Raw genomic sequence first — 20310 nt, forward strand, 5'->3', positions numbered from 1 at the left:
CAAAATAAATATTTATTTGGCCGTCAAAAAATATATATATTTATTTGTTAGTATCTAATAGTTATTATAAGAAAATCTGGACATTTTTATATAATTAAGTATTTAGAAAGAAAAAAACATTTAGAGAGACAAATATGTAAAATTTTTGGGCTTTTGGCTAATCCTTTTCCATTTTTTTGTAATTATTATTTTTTAAATAGTATATTATAGTCTTATAGACATAAACTAATTAATAGTAGTACTTTTCTTTTTTTGTAATTTTTTTTCCTTGTTGTATAATTTGTAAAAGACTTATGTGATCCATTCAACGGATCAACTCTCTATAAATTGTCCCAAAAAGCATGGAACAAAAAATTAAATGATATCATAAGCTTCACGACTTGCAAAGTCAACGACAAAAGTCAAAAAGTCGAAACCATTAACCAGCGAGTTCCGTAAAGAAGAAGGTAAAGAGAGGATTTGCGAGTTCCGTAAGGAAGAAGGTAAAGAGAGGATTTGCTGGCTATGGTTTTTAGCAGCTCGGCGATGGCGACGGTGGCGAACGTATCCACCGACAAGTGGCAGCGGATGAGGAGGATTCCGTCGTCGGAGATATTGAATACTCAACAGCTTGTGGAGGTGGCTTGTTGCCTCCCTCTTAGTCATCTCTTCATCTGTCTTTGGGAGTTTCTGTGTTTCTCCATATCCGATTATGATTCTGATGATGATTATGATGATGATGATGTTGATGATGACGATGTGCTTGCTTTTGATCATAATAGTAACGGCGATTATGATGATCATGGGTCTTCTTCATCATCTAACTTGGATTTTGATGACTATTACCATTACCCGGACTCGGATTAACTAAACTAGCTGACCTCTGCTTTCTAGTTTCTAATTCTTTTGGGATTATTGTTGTCTTAGTTGATTAGGTGTATTGTCCTAATTATTAATTAATCTGGTATTCTTGGAGACTGTAAATTTACTCTTGGATATTCAATAACAAAATCAGACATTACGAATTATACCATATCATTTATCCGTTGACCATATGTTTAAATTTCCATCTTTGTGCAAAAGTAACTTGTGGTGATTCTTAAAGATGATCCTAATGTTCTGTTGTGAAAAAGTACATCCCAAATTGTTAATTTTCTTCTCATTTGTGGTTGGACAATGCATGTTTCTACTCATATCAAGACCTTCAATTCTTGCCATTCAGTTTATGTGTGTAGCTTCTGGAGATTTTTTTTATTTTTATTTTCTTGAATTGGTTGCATCTTGGAAGACAACAAGAAAATAAGGACACTAATCATTCTCCAAGCAACTAGATCATGTCCAAGAGACTTGCGGAATCAGTTTTTGTTTGATATGCCTCTTTTGCTACTTGGAAGCTTGTATCGTCTGCTGAGTATAGGTTGTGATCACAATTCAATTGTACACCTCTACCTACCTCTGTTCCAAACTCCTTCAGAATTGGATCACAATCAAGTTGGTTTATGATTTGTCGTCAATATATATCAGCTTCTAGATCTTTTTTGGTGAATTTTTTTTTCTTGGGTTTGGTCTCTCTATATAAATATTAAAACTGCCATTCCGCATAGGTCATGTTGATTTTCTTTATCGATAAATTCTCTCATCTTTTTTATTCCTTGGTTTTGATATGTAGTGAATCTACTGATGTCGCTATAATTATATTACATTGCATGACATTTTCCATGACATATGAAGAAGTAAAAAAAAATTGGATTAAAGGCCTCTATCTATGTAATGATTCAACTAAAAACGAATAAAGTGAAAAAGTCACATGTCTGAATGTATCACACCGAAGACAATATGCATACATCCATTCACACGATCAAGTCAAGGATACATTAGTACCGTGTCTATATATAATTGTTTATACAGCATTGACGAACGAATCATTTTGTACTCTCCAACAATCCATCGAATTAGCTCATGGATCAGAAACATTCAAAATCACTTCTTCACCGCGATTTTGATGTGACTTTTCACATATTTTGAAATGCTTATGAATTTTGGTATGTAAACACCAAGAGATTATGAAGAAGAAGGTGTTCCTCCATTATTCAAAATTTATCATTTATTGAATATGTGCATCATTTGTGATATGATATCATCGTATATTCATAAGTTTGTACATGAAGAAGGATATTTTAAAAGATTCGCATTATGTTTCCAATAATGGAGTAACATGTAACAAAAAATAAATAAAGAGCATACGATAAGAAAAGCTTGTGGCTCCACCTCCTTTCGTATGGTCATAACTCATAACCATCATATCACTATTATCTTACTTACTTACTTTTCTCCATCCCCTCAATTTATATTGCTCCATAAAATGAAATCTTTTACTTGCTTTTTTCCCTCCTTTAATCAATCATACCCTATCACAACGTTGTGTTGTGGCTTTTTATTGCAATTATTATATAAGTTTTGGATAGCCTTTCGCTTTACCGAAATTCCGGAATAGTCTTAAGTCTTAACCCATGTGTAGTAGTCAAATTTAGATAATTCATGTAGACAAATATTTGGGGCCAGCTAGTTTCGTTGTTCTAAGTATATGAGAAAATAAATAGTTTAGTGCCTAGTAAATTTGTTTACGAAGTTCGGTTCTCTTACTTACATATGAAAGTCACATGTAGAAATGAATCCACTAGAACCAAAAGATAGCTACATGCCTACATCGTTAGTTCGTTACAAATGCATAAATCTACCCCATACCTTCACCGCCTTATTTTATTACATCATTTATTTCCGAATTAAAACTAGATTGAATATAAACTTCAAGTCTAAAGTCTAAACGGTACACGTTTGCTTTTTTTAAATAAATTTCGGTGTGACGATAGGACACACACCCATATGCCTTTTTACACTGAATTTCTCGGTACATAAGTCTTCAAGTGCACTAAGGTAGATATCCCATGAAATATCTAAAACTCCCCAAGAGTTATTTATTTGGGTTGCTAAATCAAAGGAAACACCCAAACCTAAAAGGAAACAAATCACTATAATAATCCTTTCCCTCATAATTTCCAAAACTTCTTATTTGTCAATACATCGATGCCATGTCAATTTTTTTTTGCTAAGAAACATCGATGCCATGTAAATAACTCTTCTCAAGACATGGCCAACGTGGTTTCATCAATCATGCATGTTCCATGAGTCCGAATTTTGTTTTAACAATGTGTCTTCTTATTTAATTCATCACCGCAACATCTACCCTGGGCCCTGGCGAGTCATACGTGAGCTTTAGAATTTGATCTAACCGGATTTATCATGGACATATGTTAAATTAATTATAAGAGATGTTAATGCACCATGTGACCTTCCAGTGACATTGCTATCTAGTTTCTACGTTGTAAAAAGTTTATTTATTTATTTAAGTTAAATAAATCATCACTGCAAATTATAAAAAATGTATGGACAAAAAAGGACCAATAAGTCTCAGCAATCATTTATGATTTTACCCTAATTAAGAGATACTATAATAATTTCGAGAGAGGAAATCGGCTTTCTTTAAGACAAGTAGTATATGGTTCCAACGAATTTCACATTGGATTCTACGATTTTTATGACCGTTGGCTAGACTTCCATTTCCCATTGTGTGATTGCGTTGTTCTTGTTCAATGGCCATAACCTGACACGTGTACGGTGAATGATGCAACTTCTCGCACGTGTGAGCTTTGCCTAGACACAGATACATTACGTGCGATCTCTCTCTCCATCTCTCGTGCGATGATGCTACTAGACTGCTGCTACGCTGTCACGTAGTATAGAGAAGCGTGGCTCATCCATGGCTGACGTGGAGTTAACGACGTTACTGGAGAGTTTTAAGTTGAACGCCTCAGTTTTCTCACCGTTTACGTTCCTCCATTCAATGAAGACAAAAACATCCTCGTTTCCAAGCATTTTTGCTTTCATCGAGAGGGGCAAAACAGGAAAATTAATGTGGAAGAGAGCCCCAAGGTTGTCTTCAAACCATAAACACCACGTGACAGACCAATAATACTCAAACGGATTAATTTGAAAAACTATAGTAGATTTTTATAATGCTCCTAGTTAAAGATTACAAGAACCAACTAATTGCCACTATCAAAATAAAAACCACCTAAATTGAATAGTGATTGGTAAGGCGTTTCTAATCTGGCTTCTTTCCAACTTTAATACATTGTCATTTCTCTAAAGATCAAACCCTTGTTTAACAAAAGCAAACAAATCAAAAGTAAACTAATCATGCATATTATTTATAATTAAGTAAATAAAAGAGGGAATGGGTGGGGCCATGGGAGCGAGAAAGTGAAAAGAAAGAGAGAGCTTCCACTATCTCTCAAAGCAGAGGAAGAGATAGAGATTGAGAGAAAGTTTGGATTTTTGTTACAAGGAAAAACCAGACCCACTTTCAAACTTGTCCCCACGAACAGCATTATCATTGTTTGTTTTGTTTGAACTTCTTCTCTTTTAGGGTTTTCTTTCATTGGCTCTGAGGTACTCTTATAGCTTTGGCCTTAGTGTTTGTGTCTGTGTGAATCTTCTCAGCGAAAGCCAAGTTCTTTTCTTTTTGGTGTTTCTGGGTTTATTGTGACAATGGGAGCTGTGCATTTTAGCCTGGTGAAGTTCAATAGAGGTTTCTTAGTGTGTCTATGGCTGTGGGGGATGCTCTCGCTATCCTGCGCAGCAGCAAGGTATGGCGCTTCAAGGCAGAAGTTTGAGGTGAAGAAGCACTTGAATAGGCTCAACAAACCTCCTGTTAAGACCATTCAGGTTCTAAATCTCTCTCTTCTTTACTACTTTGTGTTTTCTCTGTTTTGAGTTTCATTGGAAAATGATAGATAGAATCTGATGATTTCTGCTCTCTCTCTCTCTCTCTCTCTCTCATTCTGTGGCTACACCAGTGATTTGTAACTGTTCATCAGTTAATGCTGGATAAATCAGTTGTCCTGAAGTTTTTACCATTCAATTTAATCGAAATTTACTGTGAAGTAGTGTGTTTTTGTATTATCAGAAAGTGGGGGAAGAATTCTTATAGTTACTTCTTCTTTGTGGTTAAACAGAGTCCAGATGGAGATATAATCGACTGTGTTCCTATCTCAAAGCAGCCAGCTTTTGACCATCCTTTCCTCAAAGACCACAAGATTCAGGTTCAAAGAAAGGAAACACTAATGATTTTGATAACTTTCTTGAGATGTTTTGTTTTAGTGCTAATTTATGGTTACTTGGTGTGTTAAGATGAGGCCTAGTTACCACCCTGAAGGGCTCTTTGATGACAATAAGGTATCTGCAAAACCAGAGGGGAAAGAAACTCATATCCCTCAGTTGTGGCACCGGTATGGCAAATGTACTGAAGGAACGATTCCCGTGAGGAGGACAAAGGAGGATGATGTGTTGAGAGCAAGTTCAGTCAAAAGATACGGCAAGAAGAAGCATAGGTCTGTTCCTATTCCTAAATCTGCAGAACCTGACCTCATCAACCAAAATGGTCATCAGGTGAGTGAAATCAGAAAAGCTTCATATATTGGTTTATCACTTTTGTCGTAGCTTTGTTTGGTATGAGGCAATTTGATCTAAATCTTTGGTTTCTTGAACTCTTGAATGAGCTTAGCACGCCATAGCTTATGTGGAAGGAGATAAGTACTACGGAGCTAAGGCGACTTTGAATGTGTGGGAGCCAAAGATACAGAACACAAATGAATTCAGCTTGTCGCAGATATGGCTTTTAGGTGGTTCCTTTGGACAAGATCTTAACAGTATTGAAGCTGGCTGGCAGGTAAGACATTGTCATCATTTGGAGACGTGAAGATGACTTGTGCAATTTGTTGCGTGTTTTGATTTGTGGTGCTTACAACAGGTGAGTCCGGATTTATATGGAGACAATAACACAAGACTCTTCACTTACTGGACTGTAAGATTTTAAAACTCCCTTTGAATTGAATATTTGTGGTGTATGTATAATATAGCATGATGTTCTTATGTTGCTCAATCTTTCTTCTTGCAGAGTGATGCTTATCAAGCTACTGGTTGCTACAATCTTCTCTGCTCAGGTTTTATTCAAATCAACAGTGACATAGCAATGGGAGCAAGCATCTCACCAGTCTCTGGATATCGTAATTCCCAGTACGATATTAGTATTCTAATCTGGAAGGTACTAGTGTCATAACTGAAATCTTTTGTTTCTCTAAAGAAAAACTGAAACCTTGAGTGAATGTGTTATGTTTAAACATGTCACAGGATCCAAAGGAGGGACATTGGTGGATGCAGTTTGGGAATGGGTATGTTTTGGGGTACTGGCCATCATTTCTGTTCTCCTACCTAACAGAAAGTGCATCGATGATCGAATGGGGAGGAGAAGTTGTGAACTCGCAGTCAGAAGGCCACCACACTTGGACACAGATGGGAAGTGGTCACTTCCCAGAAGAAGGTTTCAGCAAAGCAAGTTACTTTCGGAACATTCAAGTCGTAGATGGATCTAACAACCTCAAAGCACCAAAAGGACTTGGTACATTCACCGAGAAGTCCAACTGTTATGATGTTCAAACCGGAAGCAATGATGACTGGGGACATTACTTCTACTACGGTGGTCCCGGTAAGAACAAGAACTGCCCATAAGCCAGGCATGTGTAGTGTTACTCAGCTTGTATCTCTCTTTCAGTCTTGTGAATTTCCTCCTTGGGTAGTATTAGGCTGTTATAAAAAAAATGTCAATTAGTAAGTTCTCTAGATGATGGGAAGTTTTGAGGTTTGTCTGGTTTTTAACTTAATGATAAGGTGTTTGTTTGTAGTAGTCTCCATGTAACTAGATGGGGGGGAAGTAGTAGGTGTGACTTTAAGTTTCTTAAAAACTCAAAGAAACTTTAGCCCTTAGTATCCCATTGGCATTGATGTCACTCCTTTGTATGTCTCCTCTTTGATCAGTCATTTCTTCACCAGAAAACTTGATAATTAAATCGCCTCTTAATGCTTTGTGTTTGCTTTCAAATCCTCTTTGTCTCTCAACATTGAAAGACAAAAGTGTCACTGGAGATTTGAGTTTTAGCTTAGTTAAATAACAAGTTCATGTTCCACATTATGAAGCTTTGATCTTACTTCAACTCCAAAAAATATTTAACTCAATCTCTCTTCCATCACATAGCACTAGACTTTCTAACCCTTACACAATTAACAAAAAAACATGCGCTAGAAAGAAATAGCATTTGGATTTATTTGGGATCAACCAAACAATCTTCTGATTTCTAGAAACATTAGATAAACATTAACAATCTCAACTCATTGATAGAAAAATTCATAACTCAAATTCAGTCACTTAGCTTCCACAGTAACAGAATCCAATTTGACATACCTGAGGATTAATGGACAACAATTGATGAAATGTCCGCGTTGGTTTTCACGAATCATGTGGGCTAAGATTTATTTATACATGGGCTTACAAAAGCACAATGTTATTCTCTAAAGTCTGGCCTCTTAACACTTTATACATATGATATGCTGTCAAAAAACAAAAAAATATACACATATCGTTCATTTTTTCTTTTGTTGCTCGTTTGATGATTTTTTACTATTTTCTAAAATTTAAGTGTCCAAGTAATGCTGCAAATTAAATTCTTCTGGTAGAGTAATTTTGAGATCACGTTAGATACTTTTCAGCCACATTGATATGGAATTATACAGCTTTATATATAAAATATGATCTATTATAAAATTGTCATTTTCAGAAATCATTGGTAATTAAGAAAATTCCTGACAGTAGTTTCCACATAAAATCTTGTCAAAATGTAAAAGGAACAAAAACAATAAAGTTCGCGTTACAAAAATAATTTGAAAATGTTATCAAATAAAATAAGATAGTCGAAGAAAGCAATTAAATTCAAATTCCACCAACGTTCCATTTTCAAAGTAAAAAAGAAAGTGAACGTAAAAGTTTGTAATCATCATGCACTAGTCGTTAAACTATTATAATTTTTTTTTTTAAAATGTATGCATGAAAGAGAATCCAATTAAAACAAAAAATCTTGTAAAATTATGATCAAAGAAATAATTTAAGGCCTCTTCTTCTATATATTCAAACTAAAATACAAATATCTATTTTGAAAGAAACAAAATATCTATATACTAATATAAATTTCATGAATAGTATTATAAAGTATAAATAGTATAAAGCAAAATGAAAATGAAGGAGCTATTCATTTTGTTTTGGAACTTGGAAAACAACAACAATTACTTTGATTGGTTGGGGCCACATTTGTAGTGAAACCCCATGCTCATAATAATGCATGTTTTGGTATTCAAGCTTTCCGGCTAGTTTCTTTACTGTTTAATGAAAACAAATACTATATAAACCGTTTCTCTATCTAATTCTAGTGAGTTAAAACAAATAAATGGCCGACATATGAAACAGAAAAAAAAATAGGTGTGAAAAAGGATCTTGGGAAAGGAGGTGGATGGTCATTTTCATAGTTTGGTATGATATGAAATTGTGAACGTTGGGGAAAGCATTATCATTATCATTAATTTCAACGAAACTCTTAAGTCTGAAGGCTAAAACGGCTAATTGATCCTTTAGTTACGCAATCAACTTTAGAACTCTATCAGAAATTACAAAACCCACAAGAAAAATACAAAAGCAAAAATTTATAATCAAGTCCATGAATCCCTGAATTCCATCTCAAACTAGGTATTGAGTGTTCATACGCTATTCTTTAGATTCACGAATCATGAGTCAACATAAGGATACCAAATCTTATTAAACTATTATTTTCCAGAAAAAGAACTAATTTTTAAACGTGGAGATCATACATATATCAAGATTTAAAGCTCGATACAATGTATACGAAAGGTTATAGAAATATTTAAAAATGGAACACGCATTTCATAATTTACTTTTGAACGTAGACTTTACCATCTGTATTTTTAACCAAATTAGGAGAAAAACGAATTTGAATCTAATGTCAAAGACATCTTCTAGAATCTAAAAACCCACTAAATATATATTTTTAAAAAACCCATGAAGGCTACACACAATTTACGTATATTTAAAGCAATATTTTGGTCTAATCTACCGTATGAACTAGAAGAAGATGTTAATACTATAGCTACAATAAAACATAGAATAATAGTAATGAATGAGTGGTGAGGTTGTAAAGAAGGAACAGAGTGGTTGAGAAAGACAACAATGTAGTTTGGGCCAAGAGACAGCCAATCTCTGCCAGCTGTTTATACTATTTGGACAACCTGTTTTGTTAATTTCTTTTTCAAGAAGAATAACACCCAATTTCCACTCATATTTCCATATCAACAAATGTTTTTGAAAAATTATTCAAACCTAGCTAAGTGCTTTGTTTAGTTGGATAGTTCAATCACCTGAAGCTAGCTACTCGGCATGATGTAAATTCGAAAATACGATTTAAATAGAACAAAAGTATTAACGTATATGCAAAAAAAATTAACACCAATTGAAATGCCATTATTAACAAAATCAATGGCATTCAAAGATATATTTATTTTAGGACGTCCACTGAAATACATATATTCCATATCCGTTTTAAATTTAAAGTTTTTTTTTTTATAATTTTCTTATTGTTTTAATATGTGTAAAAACACTTAAAATGACATTTAAATTTGAAACATAAAAGAAGGAAATGGTTTTCTGTTTTTCTTGTTTTGCTGTAATTCGGATGCCTTTTCCTTTACTAAAAAGTTAAGTAAAATACTAAGCGAAATATTTTATAGAGACGTCTCTGGAAACAACTTTCCCAAACTTTGGCTTATAAATGCCCTTTCATAACCACAAGGCCACAACAACTCATTATTCGCACCAAAGAAAAGAATAAAACCTCATCACATCTTCTATTGACTAGATTTCTTCTAAGTGAAAAAGAGGAGAAATGGAGTCAATGAACATGAAGCTCATGGTGGTGTTGATGGTGGCTATTGTGGCTTTATCCGCCGTAGGAAACGTGGCTGCGCAGACAGAGGCTCCGGCTCCAAGTCCTACTTCCGATGCTGCCATGTTTGTCCCGGCATTGTTTGCATCTGTTGCTGCTTTGGTATCTGGGTTTCTCTTCTAAACCAATCTCCACATTTCATTGAGTTAGGTTCTAAATTGTTTTCCCTTTTACTTTGGTTTATGTCTTATGGCATGAGCTATTTGTTATTTGTTTCCAATATTTGGACTACTATATTATAGTTGCATGAGTGTTTTGTGTGTATATGAGTCATAATTAATACTATATTTATGGATTGATTTCTTTCTATCAATGTTTTTTCGAGTCTTGGTTAATCGACAATAACCATAAGAAAACATCATATGCATGATATCTAATCTAAGTCCACACAAACGATGTAAACCTCAGACATATGCGAGGGGTATGTTCAATGATGCGATGAGCTGTGAAATTTTGGAAGGTTGTGGTATCGTTGAAAATATGTGTGGTATTTATCATCAACATGATGTTATGTATGGCCTCGAATTTTTCTCAATAAAATTCTAGCGGAACTACTTTTCACTAAAAATAAAACAAATAGAAGTAAAAATGTGAGCACAACAATAAAGCTCCAAAACGAGACAAGAAGGATATATATGAGGAATATTGTTGCAGCAACCTTATAACCTTAAATCCTTAATTGCATCAAACATGCATTTAAACTCAAAAGTGGATATCAAATATAGTTATAAGCATTCCATTTTACATTGTAAAGGCTAGATGAATTTAGTCATAGAAAGTAATTCATAGACAATAATGATTTTGGTATTGTTAAGAGTTGAAACATAACCTGAATATCAGTGTCAAGAGGCCTATCAGATTAACTTTACACTAGGCTAAGTTTCAGACCAACCGAACAAAAAACCACCCACTAATCAAGTAAGAGAATAAACAAAAGATTTTATATTTGGAGCATGGGATGGTATCAGACAAGAACATGTTAAGCCATGTGAGATGCATAGAAGAAAAGTGGTCAGCAGCAAGAATGGGACCATAACCTTAGCTTTTATTTTTCCTCTCCGTTTTTTCTATGTCTGTGAGGAAAAGCGATCCAAAAGCTTTTGTAAGTGGCCGCCACTTTTTTTAGTTTGATTGATTCCTTTTTATTTCTGGAAAGTTCTCTATAGTCATTAACAAAAATTAAACTTGTTGGCATGCGAATCAAAAAGAGCAATGGATGATGATGGCACACAATCTTGATGGAAACCAATCCTTTTAAGCCAACACTAAAGATTGAATACAACTTTTCTTTTGATTGGCTCGGCTGTATATATAACTTAGCACATAAGATATTGAGAACAGCTCTAGCCTCTAGGTCTCAATTATTATTGTTTGCTTTTTGTGTGGTTCAAATAGTAAATAACAATATCTCCGTTTTTGGATAAAACAAAGAGTAATAATCTGCATTTGCATTTACATTTGAATACTGACTAAAATTTTATCAAACAAACATAGTGTATATGTTTTCCAACATAAGTCTTCGCATACCTTTTCACTGAAACACGAATCCTGTCCTGTCCAATGAAAGTTGTAATGCAGAAGCAAAGAGAATAATGGGCCAAAGCCGTATGAAAAAAATGGGCCAAAACAAAAGGTTCAAGGCCCATAACAAAGAGTCAACGACGTGGAAACCTAGCGCAAGACCTATAAATAAAGTGTTCCTCTACAAACAAACCCTAATTGAGAGTCGTCACCTTTCTTCTTCCTTGGATTTTTTTAAAATTGTTTTCTTCTTTCGTTTTTTTCTTTGGGGCATGATGGTGCAGTGATGATGGGTTTATAAATCTCGTTAATCTGAAATTTTTAATGAAGAGACTTACTTCCCAACCATTCATTACAAATCTGAGCACCTTTGTTGTTTTTATTCAATCTGTGTTATGATTATCGCACATAGTTCTTCTTCGAAGCCTTTAGATGCGCTCTAAAAGTGGTTTCGAGGATTTTATTTGTGCGTAAACTAAATGATCCTATCTGCTTGAGTAATCTCTGTTATGTGTTAACCATAGAGTTATGCTCCAATGTTATAGGATCACATTTATTTTATTATTCAAAACTAGGTCAAGTGTACCATCTAACTAGAAGAAACTGGTTACGATTTCTTTGAACAAACGAGATTGAACCAAGAAGATGATGCCATTGAGCTACATGAACTGGTAAAGTACTTTGGATATTGGAGATTCAAAATGTTGAGTTATGTACAAAAACTGTCTGTAACAATAACAGATTCAGACACTATAATGAGTTCAACTACTAACTAATGATTTATCATATTCTCAATTTAGAACCCATCAAATATCACTTAAATACAGCTCCTCTAAAGAAAAACTTGCAAGAGCAATATAAATTTTACAAAAACCACAAGTGTTGGCTTCTCTCGAGGGACTAAAAAAAACACAAGTGAAGCCACACAACTGAACAACAATTACAAATCTTTTTAAGTTTCACATTTTTGTAAATGGAAGAGAAGAAGAAGAAGAAGATGAGACACTTTTCTTCTTGGAAAAATGGGAGTAAATGTACAATCCCAATACTGGTTTTGGACTCACAATATTGTGTTAATGTGAAGTGCTTTGAGGAGAGATGTTGCCATTTGCTTCACCAGAACTTGGCCTCCTGAACGTTGTCCATCTCGTCGTTCTTCTATTAGATTCTGCAGTTTCTGAGGGAGGTCGTTCTCTACAATCAGCTGTTTCGGCCGTGGATGATGTTCGTAAACAGCCTGTTGTTTTAATGATAGCCAAAACCAAACAGTCAAACACCAAGAGAAAACTTATTAGATAATAATATTTGGCTATTCAATGGTTCATTACCTTGATGAGTTTTAGGAGGTTGAGTCTAGCAATCGCATCTTGATGGTCTAGCCTTGAAATAAGTAAAGGAGTCAATCCATTTACAGCTAATGTCTTATTGATCCGATATGATTTCCTGGATTCAAGAATGACAAAGGATTAGACTAAAGAAGTGGGCAACTTCACTTGTACTTCTAAGTCTTAGCTGTAAAAAAGGGGAGAGATACATACGTGATAATTTTCAAGAATGGCTCCAATATATGCACAAAGTGTCTCTCTGGGCAGCTCTGGAAGAAGTCAACTAATTTCTGAATTGCATCTTGCTTGAGCAAGGCCTGCTCCACCTTGCGGTTGTCATTGTCTTGCGCCAAGCAAACAGCGATTGAATCTAAGGCTATCACGGACCAATATTCATCATCGAGTAAACTCAGGTAAACATCCAGACCCCCGTGGGCCCTTAACTGCTCTCTTGAATTCCGAGATGCATGAGCCATATCACATAATAGTGGCAATGCATACTGTTTCAGAGGAGAATCCGACATGATGAAAAGCATCAGATGCGGAATGATTCCGTTTTCAGCCGCTTGTTCCTGCCTCCTTTTGTTTATCTTGCACAGGTTGAATAGTGCACTAAGCACCTACATAAATAAACGTTAAACTTCAATCTTTCAAATATCATACTGGCCAAGAGGTTGTAACCAACAACCAAACGCTACTCTATGAAAGTCAAGAAGGTAACCTCATGATGGATCTGATAAACAAGGTGCCCATCCTTAAGCTCAAGGTTGGGGATCAAATGCTTAATTGCATCTGCACGCTGCAGATTCTCCAAGCAATTTGGATCAGTAGATAAATGATTTGTGCACTCCAGTATCTGGAAAATGAAAGACATTGAAGATCCTCTTGATCAAACATCCAAGCTCGCCAGAGAGAAAAAGTAAATGGTTTAGGAAACCACTTTTGGATAAAAAAAAAACTTCATAGTACTTGCAAGTACCTTTAACAGAATAGGAGGTTCTACACGGTTGAACATCTGGAAAAGACGACTGAGTAAGCTTTGGCTGCACATATATGACTTTACTGTCGTATCAGCTCGAGCAAATTCAAGAAGCAGGTCAGCAACTTTCTCCAAGTATTCCCTTGCAACATCTGCACTCAGGGTAGAGACCATATGGGCAAGTAAACCAGATGATGTGGCACTTCCAGGTCTAGCATTTAGAACACCCGAACCTGACAGTACTCCAGATGCTGTCTGAGATGCAATCCCGGAAGTAGAAGCAACTCCTTCAATAGCCAGAACCTTCTTTGTCATTGTTTTACTGGGATATCTAGTCGTAGTATCAAGATTTCCATTTTCCTTTCCACGTCCAGAGACCTCTGATGAAACAAAGTCATGATAAGGCATAAACAAAAAATCATATATGTACCTGCAATATGAACACTCTTGCTAAACATAAAACTTTGAAACTTACCTGCAAATTCAGCCATCAGAAAATCGAGGTCTCCGTTGTTTTTCTTTTCATTTGATCCATGCAAAAGAGGAAGTCTACTTTCATGTCTCTCTATGCCAGTGATATGCTTAACATAATCCAGTTGACCAGAATAATGTCTTGAAGGGGGTTCTTTCTCCAACAAGCTAAGCAAAGGTCGCACTTGTTCTGTCTGACTAACAGGAAAACCATTAGAGGTGCCCTCTGCCAGCTTCTGAAGCTTATCTGTCGATGTCCTATTGGCGGAGAGAGATATTCGATGCTGTTGTCTGATATCTTCTGTGCCAGACGTTGAGGCATCTGGAGCAACACTGCTTACTCTAGGCCTATCACCATCTGGGTGCAAAGCATCTGGTTGATGGACATCTGATCTTTGAGAATTTGAGGTTGAAGCATGAGAAGGCTCTTCACCAACCCCATGCCTGGTTTTCAATACATCAGGCTGATCAATCATACTGAGTGAAGTCTCATTTTGACCAAAAATAGGATTGTTAGGGTCAAGTTGACCAGAGCGCGCTCGTGGAGCTTGACCATCCACAATCGCGCCCCCTGATATAGAAGCCAGCCGGGTTGCCTCATTCAAGCTATAAAGAGTGTTGATTAGCCTCAGAAGAATTCCATTCTTTGCTGCTATACGGCAGAAATCATTTCTTGGGGTGGATCTTTTAAGTTTAAATACCTGCCACATCCCATCAATAGCCAAGTGAACCATCTCCCTGAACAGAAAAGCCCAAATTAGTAGAATTTAGTGCCACATAGAGAATAAAGCTAAAGAAACCAGAATTGAGTGAAGAGAGTAGAGCTAATTAAGATAATGGTCAGCTAATGTTAGAAGTATCCGCTGTTTTCAATGGAACAAATACACCACAAACATTAACTTCTGAACTTAATATGTGAATAGTCCAGACACCATATGAAGACGGTAAACAGTACCCACCTGTATTTGGCATAATCTGCTTCAAGAAATCCCACCAAAACGGGTATTCCACGGCAAGCTATGAACATTTGCAACGTTAATGAGCTGCAAAGAAGCAACCATATCAACTTTATGACTTGCAGAAAAAATATATAAAATAAAAAAAAATAAAAAAAAAAAAGAAGAAGAAGCAAAATTATAAATATTTGATGACTACTACCTTGACTGACAAAGCTGCTGCAAGAAGTAAGCAGCTTCTTTACGAATTTCTCGAGAACGATCCCTCTCAGGACCAGCAAAACTCATTACAACAGGAATCTGCCAGTTCACTTGGAATAATCAATTTTCATGTTATTTTTTGCCACATCATGAAAACATAAGTGATGAGATAAAGACTCCATGGATAAATTATCTATGATTTTCCCCAAAAATGGTGTTAGCTTTCCAAATTGAAGTTTAAAATAGAAAATGGAGACACAAGCCTTTGATAAAACAAATTGGTCATCTCCACCAAACTATACCAGTGATACACCAAGTCAGCAAGCAAATGGAAAGTGAGACTTACGAGGCCAACAAGACAAGCATTTTCCTGGAAGTCAGTATTATCTTTAATAATTTCGTTTATCAGCTGCAGCACGGTACATATTACCTGAAAACACCATAAAATATTCACAAACACAAGCCAGTCAGTATTCACAGCGAACTAATAACTACTTGTGATGAAGGGCAAAAACAAAATCCTGCTAGATTACAATAAAACATACTCGAGATTTAGGAATATCGAGTAGATCCATAAGAGGCAGGAAACCATGCTGTGTCACAAATACTGCTTTCTGCTCAGGTCTCTGACGAAACATGGCAACAAGTTTCTGACAAGAAGATACTATTGCATCTTCTGACTCATCAGGCCTTAAGGAGCTGACCAATCTGCTGAACTCGACTGCCTACCAAAACGTAGCCAATAAATACTAAGATTTGGAATCACTAAAAACAGAGTTGAGAAGTAAAAATCTCTTTTTAACATTTATTACATATTATCATTTTCAGAGCATGAAGTGAGTCGGTCAAGTAGCATTAGCAACATATAAAATGCCGAAAGGTTGCCAAAACAATAGGATATAGATTTGCAGAATACCTGCAGAGGGAAAAGATTTTCCGCGGGCACCTTTTCATCAAATACCTGAGAAACAAGATTTGGAACATTTTAGCAGTGTACTACTTTAAATATCAAACGAGCATACTTGAGACAGATCATACCAAGCCATCAATGTCAATAACATCATCTTTCAAAACACCCATCATCAAGCGAAAAAGATCACCACCATCATTTGAGTGCCCTGTTTCCCCCTCCATTTGCTTCTGAGCAATTGTAGCCCTCAATTTTGTAGCCAGATCATTCTTTCCACCATCTGCGACAGGAGAATCACCTTGGTTGACATTTGATGTAGGCATCGATGTTGAGGCTTCATTTGGTTTTCCTTCCGAAACTTTATCCAATGGATGAAACAAATCATGCAAAGAAGCATCCCCAGGAGGATCACTAAACCTAGCCAGTTCATTCCCGCTAACACTAGATGGAGTCTTCACAGCCTTTTAAGAGAGAAATAACAATCAAAACAAATCTAGTCAGTTTACAAGTTTTCAACTCAGTAAATAGAGCACTTAGTCTGAACACGTCATTCAACAAAGAAAGGAAAAGTATTGCAATAAGAACATAATCTTGTAAAAAAGAAAGACCACGGCCCAACAACAAACAAAACCAGTCTCACAGTACGAGTCCAGTGAACTGTTTTGTTTTAATCAGTAAAGAACTTATCAATCAGCTCAACACAAAAAAGCACGATATACTGCCTCGTGATTTACCATATTATCTAAGAAAGTGCTAGGACAGTAATGACGTAACAGCACAACTAACCTTTCGAATCCCACGTTCTTCACCTTTTTGGCCAAAACTATGTGATGTCTGGTCCACTGGGATGGATAATTCTTTGCCAACCTGCTTTTTTGCTGAAGTATTTTTTCTAGCTTCAGAAGTTTCTGTTTCAAGATTTTCACGTGTTTCAACACGTTCAGATTTCCCATGAAACTCTGATACATCTTCAGGTGTCCCCTTAGCATCCGAAGATTTCTCATGGATCGAAAGTGTAGGAACTTGATCTGACATAATATCATCTTCTGAATTATCTGTTCCTTCTTCACCAAGATCACTGGGTGTAGACTGATCTTTCTCGGACCTAAAACTCGACACCCCTAGCAGAGGTAATTTGCTTTTCGAGTCCTGGATAAAAAAAGTACTGTATCAGTAGCTTTAGAAAGTTCATCTCTAGCTTTAGTGCGTTCTTCTGTTCATTTATCAACTCTTTATCTGCATCTTCAAAAAATTTAAAGATGGTAAATTAGAGCTAAGGAATCTTACACTTTTTGACATTCCCACATTTTCTGCTGAAAGGCTTTCAGCTGCATCTTGACTACCTTCATCATCCTTCTCTGAACTTGCAGTGGCTTCCTTCATATATCTGCAAAGAAAGAAGTACCCAAGGACATTACAGGTTCAGTGGATGCAAGGAACACTATTGCGTGTTCTTTAAGATGGGATATATAATAATTTTGAAATATTCTTCCAAAAAATAAAGTTAAGTACACAGGTTCTCACTTGATGGTGCCACTATGCCGAAGTGATGACTGCAATGCTCGTCTAGAGTTCCGTATCCAAGGGTGAGAGAGTAGCGTCTTTGCATCAGGCCTCTGCCTGGAATCCTGTAATACACAAGATACAAATCAAATGTACATACTGGATATTAAACAAAGTATTGTCTAGGCTCTGGTACAGAGGTAGGTGAGTAAACACTATAGCAGAAAATTGTACCTTCTTGAAGCACTGTCGTAGAAAGTCAGTAATATCTGGAGAAAGACTATCGGGAATAGGAGGGTTATCATCCTGAAACGAAACCATAACAAATAGTTTGTCTTTTGCATTTTTCAAGAGAGAAGGGTTTACAACATGGAGAACTAGTAAAAAGGGGAAGGAAGAGACACCTAAATTTTATTGACCTAAACGCAAACTCATAAAATGTTGTAAAATACCTGAACAATACGAAAGAGGGCTGGCATGGGTTGCAGATCATAGTAAGGAGGCACACATGTCAGAAGTTCGATAACAGTGCATCCAACGCTCCAAATGTCAGAAGCAGCACAAACTCCTGACATTTCAATAACCTGAAACAGAAGTTGGGCTTCCGTCAATACGTACATAATCAGGTAAAAGTTCTCTAAATGAGCAAACAAATGCATCTTTCAAAACAACAACAAATTTTTTTCCAAAAATTGCATATGAAAGCTAACTTATACAGAATATGGTGATGGAACATATATATAATCAAAGGTGTACCTCAGGAGCCATCCAGTAAGGAGTTCCAACCACTGAGTGAGTATTAACATCAGCCTCGTTAAGTTTAGTGGCAACTCCAAAGTCAGCAAGCTTCACAAGACCCTGAAGTGTGATGTAGTCAAGTATCTATCTAAGGATAAAAAGCCTAGAAGATCTTATGCAACAGATCTTTAAACAAAAATACACTGAAGACATGCTTGAGTATAGATAATACATAAAACACACCTCCTTTGTCGTCAAAATATTTGCACCCTTGATATCACGGTGTATGACACCCTGCTCATGCAGATATACCAAACCTTCCAAGACCTGTATTCACTAGTTAGTACACAATGCATAACGAAAATTAACTCAACTTGAAAGATGTATACAGACCTGAGCAATGTAAACAGCCACCAATGATTCTGGGAAAGGTCCGAATTTATTTGGTTTAATAATGTTTGCAAGAGAGCCATTCTCAACGTACCTGCAAACACATTATTGAACTTGAGTTTCCAGTCCATAGTACAGAATGGACCAAAATAAACACAAAAGCTACTTACTCCAAAATAATGTGAAGGTGAGTCTTTGTCTTCGACGACCCAAGATACTTCACAATGTTTTTATGGTTCAAGTTCTGCAATGAAATATCATCTTAGAATACATAGAGAAAGACTGCATCTTAACCAGCATAACCATTCATGAGAAGAAGCCAAAGTTCAGAAGGTGACTGATTTGACATAAGTTCAGAAAAAACTTAGTATCAGGATCCCAACTTTGTAAAGAGATAAATGTCCAAAATTCAGGAAACTACCTTCAAAAGATCAATTTCTTGCTGGAGAAAATCATCCCAACAGCCAAGAATCATCCACATGTAAAACCAGGATTCTGTCAGCATAGCAGTGGTAAGGAAGAAATAACGAAGATAAATAAAAAGAAAAAGTGACAAACCATTATGGTGTTAAGATCCTCTTGAACAATATTTTCCAAAGAGACTTGTTTAATGGCCACAAAGTCTCCATTCTCCAAGTCTAATCCTTTATAAACTCGACCATAAGCTCCTTTACCAATTTCATCTCCCAGCATCTACGCTCAAAATATCAAGAACCAACCTTGTTAGAGAAAACAGCACAAAGCACCAGACTTGAAGCTTAAAATCAATAAAACAAACAAATTTCAATTTCTAATTGCTAAAGCTAAAATCTTAAGGAGACCCATTAAAAACCCAAATCCCAGGAATTACGGAAGAAGAAGAAAGCTCACATATTTGTTGTCAAGAGTCTTTGATTTGTGAAACTGAGATGACGTCATTTGCCGCGCCATCTCTTCTCGTTTCTTCTTCCTTCGTCAGCAGAAAAAAAAAAATGCAGCGAACAGAACACAATTGCTCCTCAAGGAAACAGATTCCACAAAGAAAATAAGAATTAGGGTTTTAATTTTTTGAGAAAATTGAAAGAAAGATTTCGAGATTGGTGGAGTTGAAAGATCAGATGCCAGCTCTATTACAGTAGTGAAAATATGACAAATTAAAAGAAAAAGGAAAGAACAAAACAAAAGTTTTGGGTTAGAAATTGACTAACTGTGATAAAGCAGGTATACTTATGTTAATTTCTCATGCGCCTGTATTCTTCTTTATTATGTGGCCCATGCTTTTTATTTCTTTACGATTTCACCCCTTTATTTCCTGATTTGTAAAAATATCTTCCATTTTGTCCAATTACTGATTTATCATCTATTTAAAAGGTGGTCCAATTATTTAATGTTTTTTCAC

The 20310-nt window shown here is 35.8% G+C and overlaps 4 protein-coding genes across 7 annotated transcripts; 3 read left to right on the forward strand and 1 right to left on the reverse strand.

Moving 5' to 3' along the window:
• The first annotated feature begins 375 nt into the window (after positions 1-375).
• LOC9321036 lies at positions 376-1007 on the forward strand. The gene has a single exon (XM_002882781.2). The coding sequence runs from the start codon at positions 505-507 to the stop codon at positions 844-846; it is 342 nt and encodes a 113-aa protein (XP_002882827.2). The 5' UTR covers positions 376-504; the 3' UTR covers positions 847-1007.
• A 3218-nt stretch (positions 1008-4225) lies between these two features.
• Positions 4226-6960, forward strand: LOC9318894. 2 transcript variants are annotated; one of them, XR_002333388.1, is made up of 8 exons: positions 4330-4764; positions 5055-5141; positions 5230-5487; positions 5603-5767; positions 5849-5902; positions 5996-6142; positions 6229-6765; positions 6798-6960. XR_002333388.1 is itself a non-coding variant. In XM_002882782.2 (7 exons), exons 1-7 carry the CDS (start codon positions 4588-4590, stop codon positions 6604-6606), a joined length of 1266 nt encoding a protein of 421 aa, XP_002882828.1. In that variant the 5' UTR covers positions 4226-4587; the 3' UTR covers positions 6607-6960. The 2 variants fall into 2 exon arrangements, 1 of the variants encoding a protein (XP_002882828.1); XM_002882782.2 differs by having other exon boundaries at positions 4226-4764; positions 6229-6960.
• Positions 6961-9719: 2759 nt separating this feature from the next.
• On the forward strand, positions 9720-10251 carry LOC9318895 (arabinogalactan peptide 12). The gene has a single exon (XM_021030470.1). It carries the CDS (start codon positions 9879-9881, stop codon positions 10059-10061), a length of 183 nt encoding a protein of 60 aa, XP_020886129.1. The 5' UTR covers positions 9720-9878; the 3' UTR covers positions 10062-10251.
• A 1964-nt stretch (positions 10252-12215) lies between these two features.
• Positions 12216-20275, reverse strand: LOC9318896 (MAP3K epsilon protein kinase 1). 3 transcript variants are annotated; one of them, XM_021030469.1, is made up of 25 exons: positions 19803-20275; positions 19491-19625; positions 19354-19374; positions 19103-19176; positions 18936-19026; positions 18786-18869; positions 18561-18662; positions 18257-18388; positions 18039-18110; positions 17826-17929; positions 17589-17688; positions 17088-17450; positions 16430-16762; positions 16308-16352; positions 15937-16116; positions 15738-15821; positions 15393-15490; positions 15194-15277; positions 14239-14972; positions 13997-14143; positions 13764-13915; positions 13506-13640; positions 12998-13404; positions 12788-12902; positions 12216-12696 (listed from the first exon to the last, which is right to left on the reverse strand). In XM_021030469.1, exons 1-25 carry the CDS (start codon positions 19860-19862, stop codon positions 12520-12522), a joined length of 4029 nt encoding a protein of 1342 aa, XP_020886128.1. In that variant the 5' UTR covers positions 19863-20275; the 3' UTR covers positions 12216-12519. The 3 variants fall into 3 exon arrangements, with proteins under 3 accessions (XP_020886128.1, XP_020886127.1, XP_020886125.1); XM_021030468.1 differs by having other exon boundaries at positions 13764-14143; positions 17607-17688; XM_021030466.1 differs by having other exon boundaries at positions 13764-14143; positions 19803-20274.
• Between the last annotated feature and the right edge of the window lie 35 nt (positions 20276-20310).

This window comes from Arabidopsis lyrata (genome assembly GCF_000004255.2).
Source record: "Arabidopsis lyrata subsp. lyrata unplaced genomic scaffold ARALYscaffold_3, whole genome shotgun sequence".
In the NCBI taxonomy this organism is placed as follows: Eukaryota; Viridiplantae; Streptophyta; class Magnoliopsida; order Brassicales; family Brassicaceae; genus Arabidopsis; species Arabidopsis lyrata.

What these genes read in the sequence shown, in the direction of transcription:
- LOC9321036 (XM_002882781.2), top strand. Translation starts at nt 505, where the DNA reads ATGGTTTTTAGCAGCTCGGCGATGGCGACGGTGGCGAACGTATCCACC.
- LOC9318895 (XM_021030470.1), top strand. Translation starts at nt 9,879, where the DNA reads ATGGAGTCAATGAACATGAAGCTCATGGTGGTGTTGATGGTGGCTATT.
- LOC9318894 (XM_002882782.2), top strand. Translation starts at nt 4,588, where the DNA reads ATGGGAGCTGTGCATTTTAGCCTGGTGAAGTTCAATAGAGGTTTCTTA. An exon ending in GTATTGAAGCTGGCTGGCAG is followed by an intron (nt 5,768 to 5,848) that starts GTAAGACATTGT and finishes TGCTTACAACAG; the next exon opens with GTGAGTCCGGATTTATATGG. An exon ending in TTAGTATTCTAATCTGGAAG is followed by an intron (nt 6,143 to 6,228) that starts GTACTAGTGTCA and finishes AACATGTCACAG; the next exon opens with GATCCAAAGGAGGGACATTG.
- LOC9318896 (XM_021030466.1), bottom strand. Translation starts at nt 19,862, where the DNA reads ATGGCGCGGCAAATGACGTCATCTCAGTTTCACAAATCAAAGACTCTT. An exon ending in TCGATATTCCTAAATCTCGA is followed by an intron (nt 15,822 to 15,936) that starts GTATGTTTTATT and finishes TGGTGTTTTCAG; the next exon opens with GTAATATGTACCGTGCTGCA. An exon ending in TTTATCAGATCCATCATGAG is followed by an intron (nt 13,405 to 13,505) that starts GTTACCTTCTTG and finishes TTATTTATGTAG; the next exon opens with GTGCTTAGTGCACTATTCAA.